Raw genomic sequence first — 17,342 nt, forward strand, 5'->3', positions numbered from 1 at the left:
TCAAAAAATACCTAGACACAAATGACAATGAAAACGCGACGATCCAAAACCTATGGGATGCAGCAAAAACAGTTCCAAGAGGGAAGTTTATAGTGATACACTCCTACCTCAAGAAACAACAAACATCTCAAATAAACAATCTAACATTACACCTAAAGGAACTAGAGAAAGAAGAACAAACAAAACCCAAAGTTAGTAGCAGGAAAGAAATCATAAAGATCAGAGCAGAAATAAATGAAATAGAAACAAAGAAAACAATAGCAAAGATCAATAAAACTAAAAGTTGGTTCTTTGAGAAGATATACAAAATTGATAAACCATTAGTCATACTCATCAAGAAAATGAGGGAGGGGACTCAAATCAATAAAATTAGAAATGAAAAAGAAGAAGTTACAACAGACTCTGCAGAAATACAAAGCATCCTAAGAGACTACTACAAGCAACTCTATGCCAATAAAATGGACAACCTGGAAGAAATGGACAAATTCTTAGAAAGGTATGACCTTCCAAGACTGAGCCAGGAAGAAATAAAAATATGAACAGACCAATCACAAGTAATGAAATTGAAACTGACTAAAAATCTTCCAACAAACAAAAGTCCAGGACCAGATGGCTTCACAGGTGAATTCTATCAAACATTTAGAGAAGAGCTAACACCTATCCTTCTCAAACTCTTCCAAAAAATTGCAGAGGAAGAAACACTCCCAAACTCATTCTATGAGGCCACCACCACGCTGACACCAAAACCAGACAAAGATACTACAAAAAAAGAAAATTACCGACCAATATCACTGATGAAAAAATGAAAAAATGAAAAACAAAATACTAGCAAACAGAATCCAACAACACATTAAAAGGACCATATACCAGACACATGCGCCCCAAAGTTCATTGCAGCACTATGTACAATAGTCAGGACGTGGAAGCAACCTAAATGCCCATCGACAGACGAATGGATAGAGAAGATGTGGTACATACATACAATGGAATATTACTCAGCCATAAAAAGGAACAAAATTGGGTCATTTGTAGAGACGTGGATGGATCTAGAGACTGGCATACAGAGTGAAGTTAAGTCAGAAAGAGAAAAACAAATATATATTAACACATATATGTGGAATGTAGAAAAATGGTAAAGAGGAACCGGTTTGCAGGGCAGAAATTGAGACACAGATGTAGAGAACAAACGTATGGACACCAAGGTGGGGAAAGTGGCAGGGGGGTGGTGGTGGTGGGATGAATTGGGAGATTGGGATTGACATGTATACACTAATATGTATAGAATGGATAACTAATAAGAACGTGCTGTATAAAAAAATAAATAAAATAAAATTCAAAAATTCCAAAAAATAAAAGGTGAGATACAAGTTTACATACAGTTTATTAAATTATATGCTTCACTAGAGAAAAAAACTGCACATAGGAGATTGGTTGTAGAAAACAGAAGGCGTAGAAGACTGATGGGGGGATTCCTGTAACAAATCTACCATTTTTCCAGCAGTGAGAAGAATAGTACCTTGAGTAGCATTTTCAAAGTTTCTATTTAAGAAAAATCTGAAGACAAAAAGGACAAAAATTATTCCTAAATCCCTGTATGTTATTATACTTCCTAAGGAGTTTTAGGAAGACAGATGAGTGTAAATCGCCATATAGGTGATCTCAGCAATAATTCAAAGAACTGAGTGCAAACTCAGTACACAATGGGTGGAAGAAATGCCTTTGACCTCTACCACTCCCCAAAAAACATAAATATTTATATCTTAATTTCACTCCTGCAAAAAATAATGGAAACAAAATGATTAAATCCTAAGTGGTAATTTGCTTTTTATTGCCCCAAATAAATAAATGCACAAATAGGATATCTAAAGGAAAAATAGAGGGAAAGATAAATATATGTATATTTATTTTTATATAAATAATTATTACATATCATAACATTATATAGAAAACTATATATATAACTATATATATATGAACAATATTTTTTAACATTTTAAAACAGCAGAATGTTTTTGTTTGAATACAATCTTTAAAAAGCCAAATATAAGTAAATAACATGGTACTGGGTTATAACCCACAGTTTAAGATAAATATCCACGAGTCCATACTGATATATATAAATAATTGAATAAATAAACAAGTGGGGATGAAAAGACAAATCTGCCATGCGGAAGAATTCCAAATCATTTATGCAGCTGCTTGTCCCTACCGAAAAAGTGGAGTATAACTCGCCATCTCAATAGCGTGGGCTGTGCGGAGTGACCTCGCTCCAAAGAGTACAGTATTGGGAGGGGGGGAAAGAGTAACTTCACAGTGGAGGAACCTTCCAAACACTCCCTCAGGCAGGTGATCAAAGTCAACATCACTAGTGGTAAGTCATGTTGTTGGTGTGTACTCTTGACATGTGATGAGACCACCTCTGTGGTCTTCCTCTCAAAACTCATAACCCCAGTCTATTCATGAGAAAAACATCATGAAAATTCTAATTGATGGACATTCTACATGATACCTATGGGGTACCTAACCAGTACCCCTTTAAACAGTCAAGGTCATCAAAAACATGGAAAATCTGAGCAAGTGTCATAGCCCAGAGGAGCCTAAGGAGACATGATAACTAAATGTAACATGGTATCCTGGATGGGATCCTGGAACAGAAAAAGGACATTAGAGAAAACTGAGGAAATCTGAATAAAGTATGGACTTTAATAATAATGCATTAGTATTGGTTCTTTATAACAAAGGTGCCATCCCAGTGTAAGTTGTTAGTAAGATAGGAAACCATAGTTTACCCTGTGTACCATCTTTGCAACTTTTCTATAAACCTTAAACAAAAAGTTTATTTTTAAAAAGGTAAATATACAAAATCATGTTTTTTTTAATGAGATACTTTTATTAAAAGTAGAGTTCAGAGAAGCTCCAAAGCCCTGCTCTCTATATCTCTGACCCTAGGGACTTCCCTGGTGGTCCAGTGGTTAAGACTCCACACTCCCAATGCAGCCGGTCCGGGTTCAATCCCTAGTCAGGGAACTAGAGCCCACATGCATACCGCAACTAAAAGATCCCTCACGCTGCAACTGGAGATCTCGAGTGCCACAACTGAGACCCGGCGCAGCCAAATAAATAAATATTTTTTCAAAAATCTTAAAAAAATATATATCTCTGACCCCACCCGCTGCTCCGATCCTAGCTTGCCCCTCTGAAACCCAGAGCAGTTTGAAATCACTATCATGAAAAACTGGGACAAGTTACCATTACAAAACACCAGCCCATTTCAGGCAGCCTAGCGGCACTGAGCTGCACGACTTCGGCTGACTGTATTAGACCACAAGCTCTATGTGGGAACCAACATCTTAGCCACACAAGCGCATGCTGAGTGCTCTGTTGACAAAACACTCTGCTGACAAATCCACCAGCACCAGCATGAGCAGCACCATTGCAAACACAAGGTGACGGCTTTCACCACCAGCCCTACTGGCCTTTCTTGGCCACAGATCTGCAAAAATTACTTCCCCACTCGTCAAGTCTGTTCCCTGTGAGATCAGACAGGACAAACCTCTCCAACATGCCCTTCTGGCCTCCTGGAGTCTTACAGAGTGATGCACACTCCCCCTCACCCCCATAACCCCACCCAAACACCACCTCCGGCAGAACTCAAAAAAGGAGGGAAACAGGAGATTCCGAAAATCAATCAGGTTTATGTTATACTACTTTCATGTTTAACTGATCCATTTTATCACAGATTAATCACCCACAGGACAAATGGGTACAGCTGAATCAAGCCCTTACACTCTCTCTGCAAATGAAAGTTAACATTCACACAGAGAGCTACAGATTTTGTTTCCCATCAGTTGAGAGTGGCCATTGTTCCAAATGGCAGTAATATCTCAGCAGTGAAGCTCTGTCATGAAAGTAACATCTGTGGAGTCAGGAAAGAACTATTGAGAAAACAGATGAATCACTTGGGAACCCAGGGTTCACACTAACATCACATACTTATGTAGCAGTTTGGAGAGGCATTCATTTTACAAGTAATTAGTGAGCACCCGCTACATGCCAGGCAAATCCCAGCTCTCATGGAGCTTATGTTCTTATGTAGGAAACTCAATATTTAAGAAAACAACACATGAAGAAAAATTCATAGTGGTAAGCGCTGGGGTGAAAATCCCCCACGGTAAAATGCTAGGATGATGAGGCTGTGGGCGAGGTAATACGGACAGATCGGGGAGGCAGATTTTATGGTCGGGAAAGACTTGCCAGACAGGTAATATTTGAACTTTTTGTCACTGACCCAAATGTCAAAGAGATGCAAGCCATGCAAAGACTTGGGAGAAGGGTATTCCTAGCAGAGGGAACGGCACAATGCAAAGGCCCTAAAATGGAACCAGGTTGGTGTGTTCCAGAAACAAAAACCTCCTGACAATCCCCAGAGATGGGCAACTGTAGTTCAGAAAGGTGAAATCTGAGGCCAACGTGGAAATAAACCCAGCACAGCCAACTGCCCTGCTAGTCTCCAAGCACCATGCAGAGCTGCGTCCTTAGCTGGGAAGCTAGGCCCCAAAAGAACTGAGTGCGGGGAATCAGGCCCTCATCTGAGAAACACGTGCATGGGGCAAAGAGGCAGCCTCTGAAAGCTGTTTCACAGGAAGAGAATTTGAGGCCAAACATAAAAATCAAGACTCCTGTGCAATGTGGCCAGGGCCCAGCAGCCCAAATGACTTGATACTATACAGAGCACATGAGGCCCCAGGGCTGGGCAGCAAGGGCCCACAAGGGCCAAGCAGGTACACGGGAGGATCGTCAAAATCCAAAGGGAACTTACTATATACTGCACTGAGTATATAGTAAGGACACTATAGAAAGGACTGCACTGCACCCCACCCCAAGAATCCCAATTTAGTAGGTATGTGACAGACCTGGGAATCTGAATTTAAATAAGTTCCCAGGTGATTCTGTTTAGCCAGATCTTAGAATGACTGTGATTGGGAGTGAGGAGAGGGCAAGCTTGTCCTGGAGGGGAAAGTTGAGTCTGAAGAATCCTACCTCTACAAACGAACAGAATCAAGGACTGAAGTGAATGCAGTAAAAGCATTTGGTATAACTCAGTGTCCATTCATAATTTTTAAAATTATTTAAAAAGAAAAAGGGAAGTAAAATTTTATAGCCTAATAAAGATTATCTAAAAAATGTATAGCTTATATCATTTATGGAGAATTTGAGAGTATTCTCCTAGGAATAGGAATGAAACAAGATTGTCAGCTACTACCACTTATATTCAATGCCATTATAGATGTCATATTTAATGCAATTAAACAAGAAAAAGAAAAAAATCGTATACAAGTTGGGAAGAAAAAAAATAAAGTGAATGCAGTTGAAATAAAAAAAATATATATATGAAACCAAAACTGTACCAGCTAATAGGAAAATACAGTTAAGAACACTGTATAACTAGGTGTATTCCTTTCCCTCCAACGACATCTCCAAATTCAGGAGACATTACCTTTGTTTTCAATATAATGTACTCAGTGTAAGTTTAAAATCTAAACTTAGGCTATATGATGTTTCATAATGTCATGTTTAACATTGGCTCATGAAATTCCTGAAAATTTAAAACCAGCTCTCAGCATGAGCCAGTTCCAGCGTACCACTGGCAAAAGCTTTTAAAAAAAACAGTCCACTGCCTTTCCTTTCCTTTCCCTCTTCAGGTCTTAGTCTTCTCTTCCCTACAATCAATGTACAGCCTTCACATCTGCTCCTAGGAGCCCCACGGTTCCAGCTGCTGAGGGGCAGCTGGTGCCAGGAGGTGGGCAGGGAGGGGGATGGGAGGAAGCAGCTGGCTCACTGGCCCCATCTAGGACTCATCAAGAATGCCTGTGCTTGGGGTGTTTTACATACTGGGATTTCACACAAGAGCTCATTCAGAAAAGCAGTTCTTGGGGGCAGGGCGGGGAACAGTAACGACAATGTTTTTCTTCAAGTGTGAAAAGTGCTGGTCTAGGTTACTGACACACAGTCTACACGTCCATCCATGATGGTGCAGATATGTGTTACCCACACCCTAATAAAGCTGGTGGTGCCAACGATGCCCTCCTCCAATCTAATGTAAAGCTAAAGAACGTGATGGGAGGGATATTTTTCCAACACAGCACGAGTTAGTTCACTCTCACCTTGAGAGTGCACTCTATTCTTAATTCTAAATACATTTTAAAAATACACCTCTAGGGCTTCCCTGGTGGCGCAGTGGTTGAGAGTCCGCCTGCCGATGCAGGGGACACGGGTTCGTGCCCCGGTCCGGGAAGATCCCACATGCCGCGGAGCGGCTGGGCCCGTGAGCCGTGGCCGCTGAGCCTGCGCGTCCGGAGCCTGTGCTCCGCAACAGGAGAGGCCACAACGGTGAGAGGCCCGCGTACCGCAAAAAAAAAAAAAAAAAAATACACCTCTATACAGACGCTCCTTGGTAAAGAGCAATGAATCCTGCTTCTCCTACTAAATGCCATCCTATGCTTATAAATTAAGAAAAATCAAATTTTCTACCTAATGTCAAAACACATACCCAAAAAGTATGATTGTCAACGGCATACAGTCCATTCTCCCTAGCTGTAACCAGCTCTGCTGCCAGAAGTCTTCCTACTGCTTCTCATCACTGGGGTCTCATGGAATGTCATTCTCACTTAAGAATTCCTCCTGGGCAAAATTAATTTCTCCCTCGTCCACATTCCCATAAGGCCCCACCTCCGTGTCTCCTCCAGCAGTGATTCCAGTTTGCTTGGTTACTTATGGATGTCACTCCTGCTGGATTTGGGGTGGAGCAGGGAGGGCGATGTGAAAGAGGGGACTCTAACATTTATTGTGTCATTTCTATGTTCCAGGCTCTACGCTAAATGCTTTACAGTCATCGTTTCCTGTAGTCCTCACAATAATCCTATGAGATAGGTACTATTTTTATCCCAATTCTACGGATAGGTATAGGGGATTTTTTTTTTTTTTTTTTTTGCGGTACGCGGGCCTCTCACTGTTGTGGCCTCTCCCGTTGCGGAGCACAGGCTCCGGACGCGCAGGCTCAGCGGCCATGGCTCACGGGCCCAGCCGCTCCGCGGCAGGCGGGATCTTCCCGGACCGGGGCACGAACCCGTGTCCCCTGCATCTGCAGGCGGACTCTCAACCACTGCGCCACCAGAGAAGCCCGGTATAGGGGATTTTTAAGTTACTTGGCTCAGGCTACATGGTGCTAAGAGTCCTCAGGACCTGAATCCTAGCTCTCTGGCTCCTAGGACAAGGCCTGTGGTCATTATTCCTCCTAGTGAGGAACCTGTGCGGCTCAACTGTGTCTTACTGTTATCTACCTTACTTGCTTTACAAGACCCGCTTTGCTTTGTCACTGTCTCATCACCCTGCATTTCCAGCCAAAACACTGGCAGCTTGGGGTTGGGACTGCGGTGAGGTGAGGGTTAGGGTTAAAAATCTTTGCTCCGTGTTCCTAGCTTTGAAATATTTAGCATCTACAATATCCTATCAGGTGATTTTTTTTTTTTCCTTAGGATAATAGGATTCTGGAACCTGCATCTCAGTCCACTGCTACCTCCCCAATATCCTTACTTCAAAGGACTCTTTCATCAGAATTTAGGTAGAAAACACTGCAGGAAAAGGACAATAAAATGAGTACAGCTGCTAACTCAAAATGTCACAGACTCTCCACTCCACATTTATAAATTTATTTCGAAAAATAGTTAAATGGCACAGCAGAACAAATAAGTAAAACTTTCACTATAAAAACCTTCTTTTTGGGAAATATTTACATATTTTGAATAATGAATCACACCATCTTGCTTTATCCTTTAAATGCACCCTTTGATTCTGCTCACACTTATTGAACACTACAATGGACAGTGGCAAAAACACAGTCTGTGACCTCTCACAAGGAAGATGGGTGATAAAATACTTGCAAACCCAGTGATTCTAATATCATGCTATATGTAAAATTCATTCATATAAAACTAGTGTAAACAAAAACAAACTAGGTTGGTATGAAGATCCTAAGCAGGGACTAAAAGTTCCCTGGTATCTCCCTGTCCACATGCTTTGTTGATTAGCAATAGTTTTAAGCAACAGTAAGATCCCTTCAAGATAAAGACCTGAATGTAAGACCTGAAACTATAAAACTCCTAGAAAAAAAACATAGGCAGTATGCTCTTTTTTTTTTTTTTGCAGTACACGGGCCTCTCACTGTTGTGGCCTCTCCCCTTGCGGAGCACAGGCTCCGGACGCGCAGGCTCAGTGGCCATGGCTCACGGGACTAGCCGCTCTGCGGCATGTGGAATCTTCCTGGACCGGGGCACGAACCCCTGTCCCCTGCATCGGGAGGTGGACTCTCAACCACTGCGCCACCAGGGAAGCCCAGACAGTATGCTCTTTGACAATGGTCTTAGCAATATCTTTCGGGATATGTCTCCTCAGGCAAGGGAAACAAAAGCAAAAATAAACAAGTGAGACTACATCAAACCAAAAAGCTTCTGAACAGCAAAGGAAGCCATCAACAAAACGAAAAGACAACCTACTAAATGGGAGAAGATATTTGCAAATCATATATTCAATAAGGGGTTAATCATTCAAAATATATAAAGAACACATATAATTCAACAACAAAAAAACAAATGACCCAGTTTAAAAATGAGCAGAGGAGATGAATAAACATTTTTCCAAGAAGACATACAGATGGCCAACAGGCACATGAAAAGATGTTCAACATCACTAATTATTAGGGAATTCAAATCAAAACCACAATGAGATATCACCTCATGCCTGTTAGAATGGCTATTATCAAAAAGGCAAGCAATAACAAGTGTTGGTGAAGATGTGGAGAAAAGGGAACCCTCAGTGTACTTTTGGTGGGACTGTAAATTGGTGCAGCCACTTTGGAAAACAGTGTGGAGGTTCCTCAAAAAATTAAGACTAGAACTAACTACCATATGATCCAGCTATCCCATTTATGGGTATTTATCCAAAGAATACAAAACACTAATTTAAAAAGGTATATGCACCCTATGTTCATTGCAGCATTATTTATAATAGCCAAGATATGAAAACAACCAAAGTGCCCATCAATGAATGAATGGATAAAAAAGATGTGGTATATACAATGGAATATAACTCAGCCATAAAAAAGATGAAATCTCGCCATTTGCACAATATGAATGGACCTTGAGGGTATTATTCTAAATGAAATAAGTCAGAGAAAAACAAATACTATATGATTTCACTCATTTGTGGAATATTAAAAAAAAACAAAAGAGCAAAAAAAAGAACAAACCTACCAAAGCAAACCAAACACGCAGATACAGAGAAGAGAGCAGTGGTTGCCAGAGGGGAAGGGCCAGGCTGTGGTGGGGGAGGGTGAAATGGGTAAAGGGGGTCAACTCTATGGAGACAGATGGAAACAAAATTTTGGTGGCTATAGTGTATACAGAAGTAGAAATATACTGTTGTACACATGAAACTTACATAACGTTATAAATCTATGTAACCTCAATAAAAAATAATAAATAATCACTTCAAGATAAACCAAAGAAAAGATAATTCTCAACTACATTTGACATTTCAAAGGGCACTGTTAAGAGGAACCACACGGAAGCCTGGGCTTGCGTAAAGAGCTGACGAAGGTTTCAGCACCCTGTCTTCCCCTGTGCTGGCTCCTCTCTCCCTCTCCACCACCTTCCCTTTTCCATGTTTATTCATTATTCCCCTTCATCCAAATGTACTTACTCTCTGCAAAAGACGACTTTGAAAAAAATCACTGTTGAATATTGAACTTTGATTTTCCTGTCCTTAATATAAAGTTTGGCAGTTTATGCCCTTAGAAGTTTCTCCCTCTCTCAACAAAAGAGCCACAACCAAAGTTATTTTTATTTCCATGTTGCTCTTGGCTCATTTTCTTTTGTGCGTCAGAGACTTTCAAAAGGTTCCCGACTCTAGATCCAAAAAGCTCCAAAAATGATTGAGTACAGGATAAAATATTCCTCTCATCCAGAGGGGAGCCTGAGGTCATAGGTAGGCATTACCAGCAGCTGGGGAAAGAATCCGGGGCTCTGAAGCCCTGAGCAGCAAGACTTTCCAGGACCCACAGTCGCCCACAAGCTTCTGCTCCATCTGCCCGGAACATAACCCAGGACTTTATTTAGCAGATTGGCTCTGGAATGGTAATAATGATTATTAAAATGTTGAAGAGTTTCCCCACGACTGGCAAATACTGCCCCCCACCAAAATACACACCTTGGCCTCCCCAGGTCCTCTCAGGATCCCTGTCCCAAACTCCTTACAATCAAGAGGCAAGGAGACCAGTAGAAAGTCTCCAGGACTCTCCCCCAGTGCTCACAGAGCTGGACATAACCACACTCCACTTTAATTTCCTCTACTGAAAAATAAGGGCATTGAACTGATTCTCTGAGTTGTACTTTGATTGCAATTATGTCAAATTATTTATCCCTGAGGACAAGGACAAGATAGGAATATAACAGTATGAAAAAAGTTCATCTGTTAGGAGGGTGGAATCTGGGGTTATATTCTTCTGATGAGACAGCAGTGCCAAAACCCTGGGTTCAGGATGCCTGGGATGGAACCCCAGGTCTGCCATGGGCTAGTTGTATAATCTCGCTGTGCCTCAAATTATCTCATCTATAAAATGGGGATGGTAGGACTATTACCTGCTTCACAGGGTTGTTTTGAGAATAAAATGTACTCATGTTTGTAAAACGCTTAGAATAGTACCTAGCGCACAGTAAGTACCTTTAAGTGTTGATTAAATAAGCAAATCATGTTATTCTGTCCCAGAATGTTTGTTCAATAAATTCAAAAATTAAGCAACTTTCACAACACAAAGGAAAAAAATAACTGTGACAGTATGAAACACTTACATATCCATATACTGTTGTTTAATAACCCAGCACTAAAACATCTGAGATCCAGATTTTACACCGCACTGTGCACTTAGGGAAACTAACACATTGGAAGGCATTTCCACTGCAGCATGAGATATGATTTGTACCACTCCTTTTCTAATCAGAAGTGTCACAGGCTTATGGGAAATTTAGGTTACAAGTTTCTCATTTTAACCCTGCAAAAACATTCACCCATACCCTGGTGGGAGAATACATTTTATTTTGTGGTGCTAAGACTTAAGGGATTATAAACATAAAACCAGGCCTCGCACAGCTACAGCTTCTCTCGCGGACACAATGACTCAAACTAAGAGTTTAAAGGGCCATATCTTATGTGCTGGGTCCTCTGGCATCAATCTTTAAAAACACCTAGAGTGGAAAAGAAACTGCTACACCTAGCAGCTAGCTTGATCAAAACTCCTTTTAGAGGACTTCCCTGGTGGCGCAGTGGTTAAGAATCTGCCTGCCAATGCAGGGGACACAGGTTTGATCCCTGGTCTGGGAAGATCCCACATGCCGCAGAGCAATTAAGCCCATGCACCACATCTACTGAGCCTGCGCTCTAGAGCCCATGAGTCACAACTACTGAGCCTGCATGCCACAACTACTGAATCAAGCATGCTTAGAGCCCGAGCTCCAAAACAAGAGAAGCCACAGCAATGAGAAGCCCTAGCACCTCAACGAAGAGTAGCCCCCACTCGCCACAACTAGAGAAAGCCCAAGCGCAGCAACGAAGACCCAATGCAGCCAAGATTAAATAAATAAATAAATTTATATAAAAAAAAGAACATTAAAAAAAAAAGCAAGCTCCTTTTAGTTACTAAAAGGCTGCCACAACCTGAGCTCAAGCATAATTTAGAAACATGCTACCGCACTGCTAAGGAGACAAAAGTATTTCATTTTTCTGTTAGAGATTAAGGAGAGGAAACTATCAACAATAACTCCAGGGAATTCCCTGGTGGTCCAGTGGTTAAGACTCAGAGCTCTCACTGCCCAGGGTGCGGGTTCAACCCCTGGTCTGGAAACTAAGATCCCACAAGCTGCCCAGTGTGGCCCAAAAAAACCAAAATCAAAACAAGACCAAAAAACTCCCTTACCTGTTTCTCCCACTTAATAGCTAAACCTCACAGTAACTTTACACACAAATTTAAATAGCTCACGAGTTTATCCTCATAGAGTCATGTATTAGACCTTTCCTGATGGAGGTAAGATTTACTAAACACAGTCTGGCTACAGCTTTTCAATTTTCTTCTTTAAAAGTGAATTTCTCTAAAGCTATGAGAAGGAACTCAAACTTTGCTTAGTGAGAAAACCAAAGCTTGAATTACAATCATTATCATTAAAATGTTATTAAAACCCTAAAACAAATGAAGAGTTTTGTGGAAGGATAGTGGCAATGGTAACACAATAATATGAAAGTACTTAATGACACTGAACATTATACCAAAAAATAGTTAAAATGAGGACTTCCCTGGTGGCGCAATGGTTAGGAATCCGCCTGCCAATGCAGTGGACATGGGTTTGAGCCCTGGTCTGGGAAGATCCCACATGTCGTGGAGCAGCTGGGCCCCTGCGTCACAACTGCTGAGACTGCGCTCTGGTGCCCGCGAGCCACAACTGCTGAGCCCGTGTGTCTAGAGCCCGTGCTCTGCAACAGAAGCAGCCACCGCAGCGAAGAGTGGACCCCGGTCTCCACAACTGAGAGGGCCCATGAGCAGCAATGAAGACCCAAGGCAACCAAGAGTAAATAAATAAATTTATTTAAAAAAAAAGTTAAAATGACAAATTTTATGTTATGTGTATCTTAGCACAATAAAAATAAAGTGAAATAAAATAACTAAAATACCCTGTAAGGGCTTCCCTGGTGGCGCAGTGGTTGAGAGTCCGCCTGGCGATGCAGGGGACCCGTACCCCGGTCCGGGAAGATCCCACATGCCACGGAGCGGCTGGGCCCGTGAGCCATGGCCTTTGAGCCTGTGCATCTGGAGCCTGTGCTCCACAAAGGGAGAGGCCACAACAGTGAGAGGCCCGCGTACCGCAAAAAAGAAAAAAAACAAAGAAAAAACAAAAAAAAAACAACCCTGTAAGACTTAAAGGTAAATGAAATTTATAACAAATGATTTTCATTAAGAAACACATATTTAGTAATCAGACAACTTCTAAGGAGCAGGGTCCCCCACGACCTAGTTGTAAGTGCATCAACAAGCCTAAATGAGTGTTAGCACTTCTCGCCATGGTTCACAAATATTCTGACATCAGGAACAAACATGGTGAAGACACACTTTCCTCAAAGCCATAACTACTCACACTTTTTATATGGATTGTGAATTACACTAGATCCTGAGAAGACAGGCTGGGAGCTCAGACAATTAGTGAAAAGATCCTCAAACAACATTTAAAAGCTGTGTACAAATTCAAGCTAAAAGCCTGTGTACAATTCACTTGTATGTATGTTATCACAAAACATTTAATACGATTAAAAATTTAATAAGAATTTAAGAAATTCTTATTCAAATAGGCAGTGTGTAATTGTGGAGCCTGTTAATAGTTCAAGCTGTAGATTCTTTCCATTCTTTACACTTTCACTGCAGCACCATTAACTGGCCATTTAACACAGCACAGAGGACTCTGGACACCTGGTCTCCCCAAAGCCCTGAGAAAGCACTCAATGGGCGATCTAAACTGTAACAGGCAGGCCTGGCAGATAAAGTTAAGGGAACTCCTCATTCTGGGGAAAAACCTAGTGATAATCAAACGCAGAAACCCTTATGGTCAGTAAGAATCTACTTGCGTTTAGTACTTCACAGAGGAAGTAAAGAAGGCAATAATCGGAGACTAGGAGAGGGAGCAAATATAGGCGTGGCGGTAGCTCTGGACTGATTCTACAAGGGTAGTTCTGAAGGGCTTAACAAAATCCTATTCAAGGCTTGGAGCACCACGCTCTTGGATCTGAGACCTAAGTCCCACATACCTGGAGCTGGAGCGAGAAAAACAAGTCCCTTCACACACGCTCAGCTCCTTGCTCCGCACCTTGCCCTGCCCGACCCCGGCGTCATCACTTCGTGGGCCCCGCATTGGGCAGCTGTGTGGCCACACGCCCGGGACCGTTCATCTGGCGGTCTGGGCTCCAAGCCTCGGAACGCAGCACTTCCTGGTTGGTCCGGGATGCTGGTCCCATCGCGCCCGCCATCCGGGTCATCCCATAGCGCACGCGAGCCCTCGGGCGCGCGAGATGACCTGGGGTCACCGGACACACTGTACTAGGGGCCCCTGCGGCGAGGGAGATGGGCACATCCTGCAGAGGACGCCCCCAACTTCGGCCCGGAGCCAGCGCGGCTCTGCGCGCCACACAGCCGCCCGCCCCGGCAAGAGTGAGCGCCGAAGTTGTCAGCGTCGACTCTGCAGGAACCTGGGACGAAGGCGTGCACAGGAGGACCCCGGAGGCTGCCAGGGAGGCCGCTCCCGCGAGGCCGCACGAAGCTGGCGCCCGCCGCCGACGCCACTGCCAACGTTCCGTCCAAGTTGGGCGGGGAGCGGCCAGCTGCCCGAGGCTGGCGGGAGGAGGGACGGAGAGCGAGCGTAGCGGAAACCGGCTCCCGCGGGAGCTCTGCGCGCCCCAGCCGCGGCGCGGCTCCTACCTGTGGGGCGAGGGCGGCCGGCCGCGGGAACCTGCGCGGTGGCGGCGGATTCTCGGGGCTCGGGCGCAGCTGGCACCACTGGAGGCAGGGGAGGAGGGAAGGAAGGAGGGCCTGAGTGAGGACCGCGCCGTCTCCCGGAACTCGGCGCCGGGATTCGCGCTCGCCCGTCAGGGGTGGGGCGAGGCGGTGTCGGTCCGGATGCGTCGCGGCGCAAGCGGGCCGCCATCGCTGGGCAGGAGGTCTCCGGCCGCTGGGCCTCTCTCCTGGTCCATATTTCTGATTCTCTCTTCTCCCAGAGTTTCAGAACTCAACTGCGTTAACCTAGGGAACGTTCACTAGCATTTTTATTATTATTTTCAGGTACTCTTGAGCCGCCAAGGGCCCAGACACTGTTATAGGAGCTTTGCCTAGATTATCTTATCCTCGTCTATCTTAGCTGGTAGCCAGAATTGGTCTATTTTACAAGTAGGGGAGAAGAGCCAAAAAGTGTAGTAACTTGCCTGAGGTGACGCAATTAAGAAGTAGGAGTTTCGTTGATGTCATCCATAAGGTTTCTTCCAACTCCCTGGCGGTAGGTGTTATCACTAATTTACAAGCAAAGGAGACTGGAAACTGAGACTCAGAAAAGTGACGTAACCAGCCTAAGGTCACCCAGTCAAGAACGTAGGAGACTAGAATTTGTGTCTTGATGTCTGAAACTCAAGCCGAGTATAATTCAGAAATCTTAGTATAAAATAATAAACCAAGGGTAAAACATGGAAAATTTCCCATTCCACCCACGGAACTGTCCAAATACAGCGATTTTGATGTCCACTTTGAACAAAGTCTTAAGAAAAAAAAGAACCAGTTGTCATGTGGCTTGACTAGCAGCCATTTTGGAATATAGCTTTGAATATATGCCACTCTAACCTCATTACATAGTGTTGCTTTCTGCCAAAGCCAAAGGAAGCTATTGCCTCCACATACCCCAAACTGTTAATAATGATGGCTTCTTTGAAGCACTTAGTGGATACTGCGCGGCCGAGACTGGCTGAGTTACATAATGTCTTACTGCACACGTGGAACTACATGAAGTGAAAAATATAATATTCCAGTCCAAAGTAGGGTAGGAGAAGTGAAATTATACTGTAGTCTGGAACTCTGTTTTCCTGTAACCTATAGTTGCTCAGCTCTCCCTGGACTACATTTTTCCCTCTTGAGCACATCTTTTCCTAATGATAGAAGAGTCACACTGCCTTCACTCTTTCCTTGTTGACAGAAATGATTGATGTCTTTTGAATCCTATGATACTGACAGAATTTTACAGTTAAACACATGGCCCTCTGAGCAAGCAGAGTATTGCCTAAGAGGACTTTGGCAAGTGTAAGACAAGCATGTTACCAAAAGGCTGAATACCCTTTCCTCCCCTTATTTCTCAAGTTTTATTAGTCACAGATGATTTGATAAGTATTATACGCACAAGTAATGCACTCTTACAAGCTTGTCTTTAGAAATTATAACACTTTTGATTGGGAACCAGCAGGCTATAAAATTGCATCCCAAATTCGAAGTGTCATCATTAAAACATTTGGCAATAGGTTTTTCTATTAACTATAATAAGAAATAAAATTATTTAAGTGCCCTCACAGTAATTGAATTTCTGCTTCCCTGAGCTAGAGGAATAAAATAGAAAAAGGCCATATGTTGTTTAGAGATAAACTTAAGCTATGGACTGTCAGATATAAGTTTTATATATAGTATGATTCTTTATGTGATTATTTCTATTGTCCTGAGAGATTTGCTGACAGTTGGTTGTTGTTTTTCCAAATCTTGCATATCTTCAGAGATGTCAAGAAAGAAATGACTATGGAATCCTGTTATAAATCCATCTGGATACATATTTGACATTTTTATCACACAAGTGGTATTCTAAATCCTCTTCAATTTTTATCTTTTCTTCTCAGTATAAAAGTAATATATGCCCATTTTATAATTTTTACATTTATATTTTACAAAAATACAAGGTTTTGGAGACTACAGAAAATAATTTTTTAAAATAAAATCACCTATATTCTCCCCTCCACACATACCCATTATTAACATTTTGTTATATTTCCTTTTTGTTTTCTATACATAAAGATTTGTTACAAAATTAAATTAACACCACCTGTACAAACAATGTTGAATCCTGTTTATCTCACTGAATATTTATAAATTGAGTATTTTTTTACCATCACTAAATTAAAAAAAAATTTAGTGGTTGAAGAATATTCTAATTATTTACTTATCTGCTCATCTGTTGGTGGCTTTTAGAATGTTTCCAGACTTTCTAGAAGTTTTAAGTCATTCAGGAGTGAACACTGTGAATACCCATCTTTGTTGAGAATAGGGACCTAAGAATGGAACTACTGGATCAATATTTATAAACATTTTTGAAACTCTGTGAGATGCTGCAAAAATACCTTCCAATATTAAGTATAATCTTGCTTATAATTTGGAAATGTGATGGACCAAAATCATATCTTGTTTTAATCAGCATTTCTTCAATAATCAATAACGATGAAAACTTTTTTCATGTTTATTATTTGTACAATTTACTGAGAATGATCTATTCGTGTCTATTGCCTGTTTTTTCCTATGTGATATTATTGCTGCTCTTGTTAATTTACACTAATGCTTTTAATAGAAACATTATTTATATATGTATTATCTATAGAATAAATAAAATTTACATACCAGTGTGCTCCCCCAGATTTTATCTTGTGGTATATTTTATATGTACGCTGCTGTCCAGATC

At 42.0% G+C, this 17,342-nt stretch overlaps 1 protein-coding gene across 2 annotated transcripts in view; it reads right to left on the minus strand.

The window, feature by feature from the left end:
• The window catches only part of PLD1 (phospholipase D1), a 203,937-nt gene extending 187,381 nt beyond the window's left edge, over positions 1-16,556 (minus strand). Inside the window, exon 1 of one of the 2 annotated variants that reach the window (XM_024734104.1) lies at positions 14,567-16,556. In XM_024734104.1, the coding sequence (XP_024589872.1) occupies positions 14,567-14,792 (226 nt within the window). In that variant the 5' untranslated portion in view covers positions 14,793-16,556. Of the gene's footprint in view, positions 1-13,899; positions 14,528-14,566 lie in introns of those variants that run through there. The other variant, XM_024734106.1, reaches the window with a different exon arrangement.
• Between the last annotated feature and the right edge of the window lie 786 nt (positions 16,557-17,342).

The sequence above is a fragment of the Neophocaena asiaeorientalis genome, unplaced genomic scaffold, assembly GCF_003031525.2.
Source record: "Neophocaena asiaeorientalis asiaeorientalis breed wild unplaced genomic scaffold, Neophocaena_asiaeorientalis_V1.1 scaffold280, whole genome shotgun sequence".
NCBI lineage: Eukaryota > Metazoa > Chordata > Mammalia > Artiodactyla > Phocoenidae > Neophocaena > Neophocaena asiaeorientalis.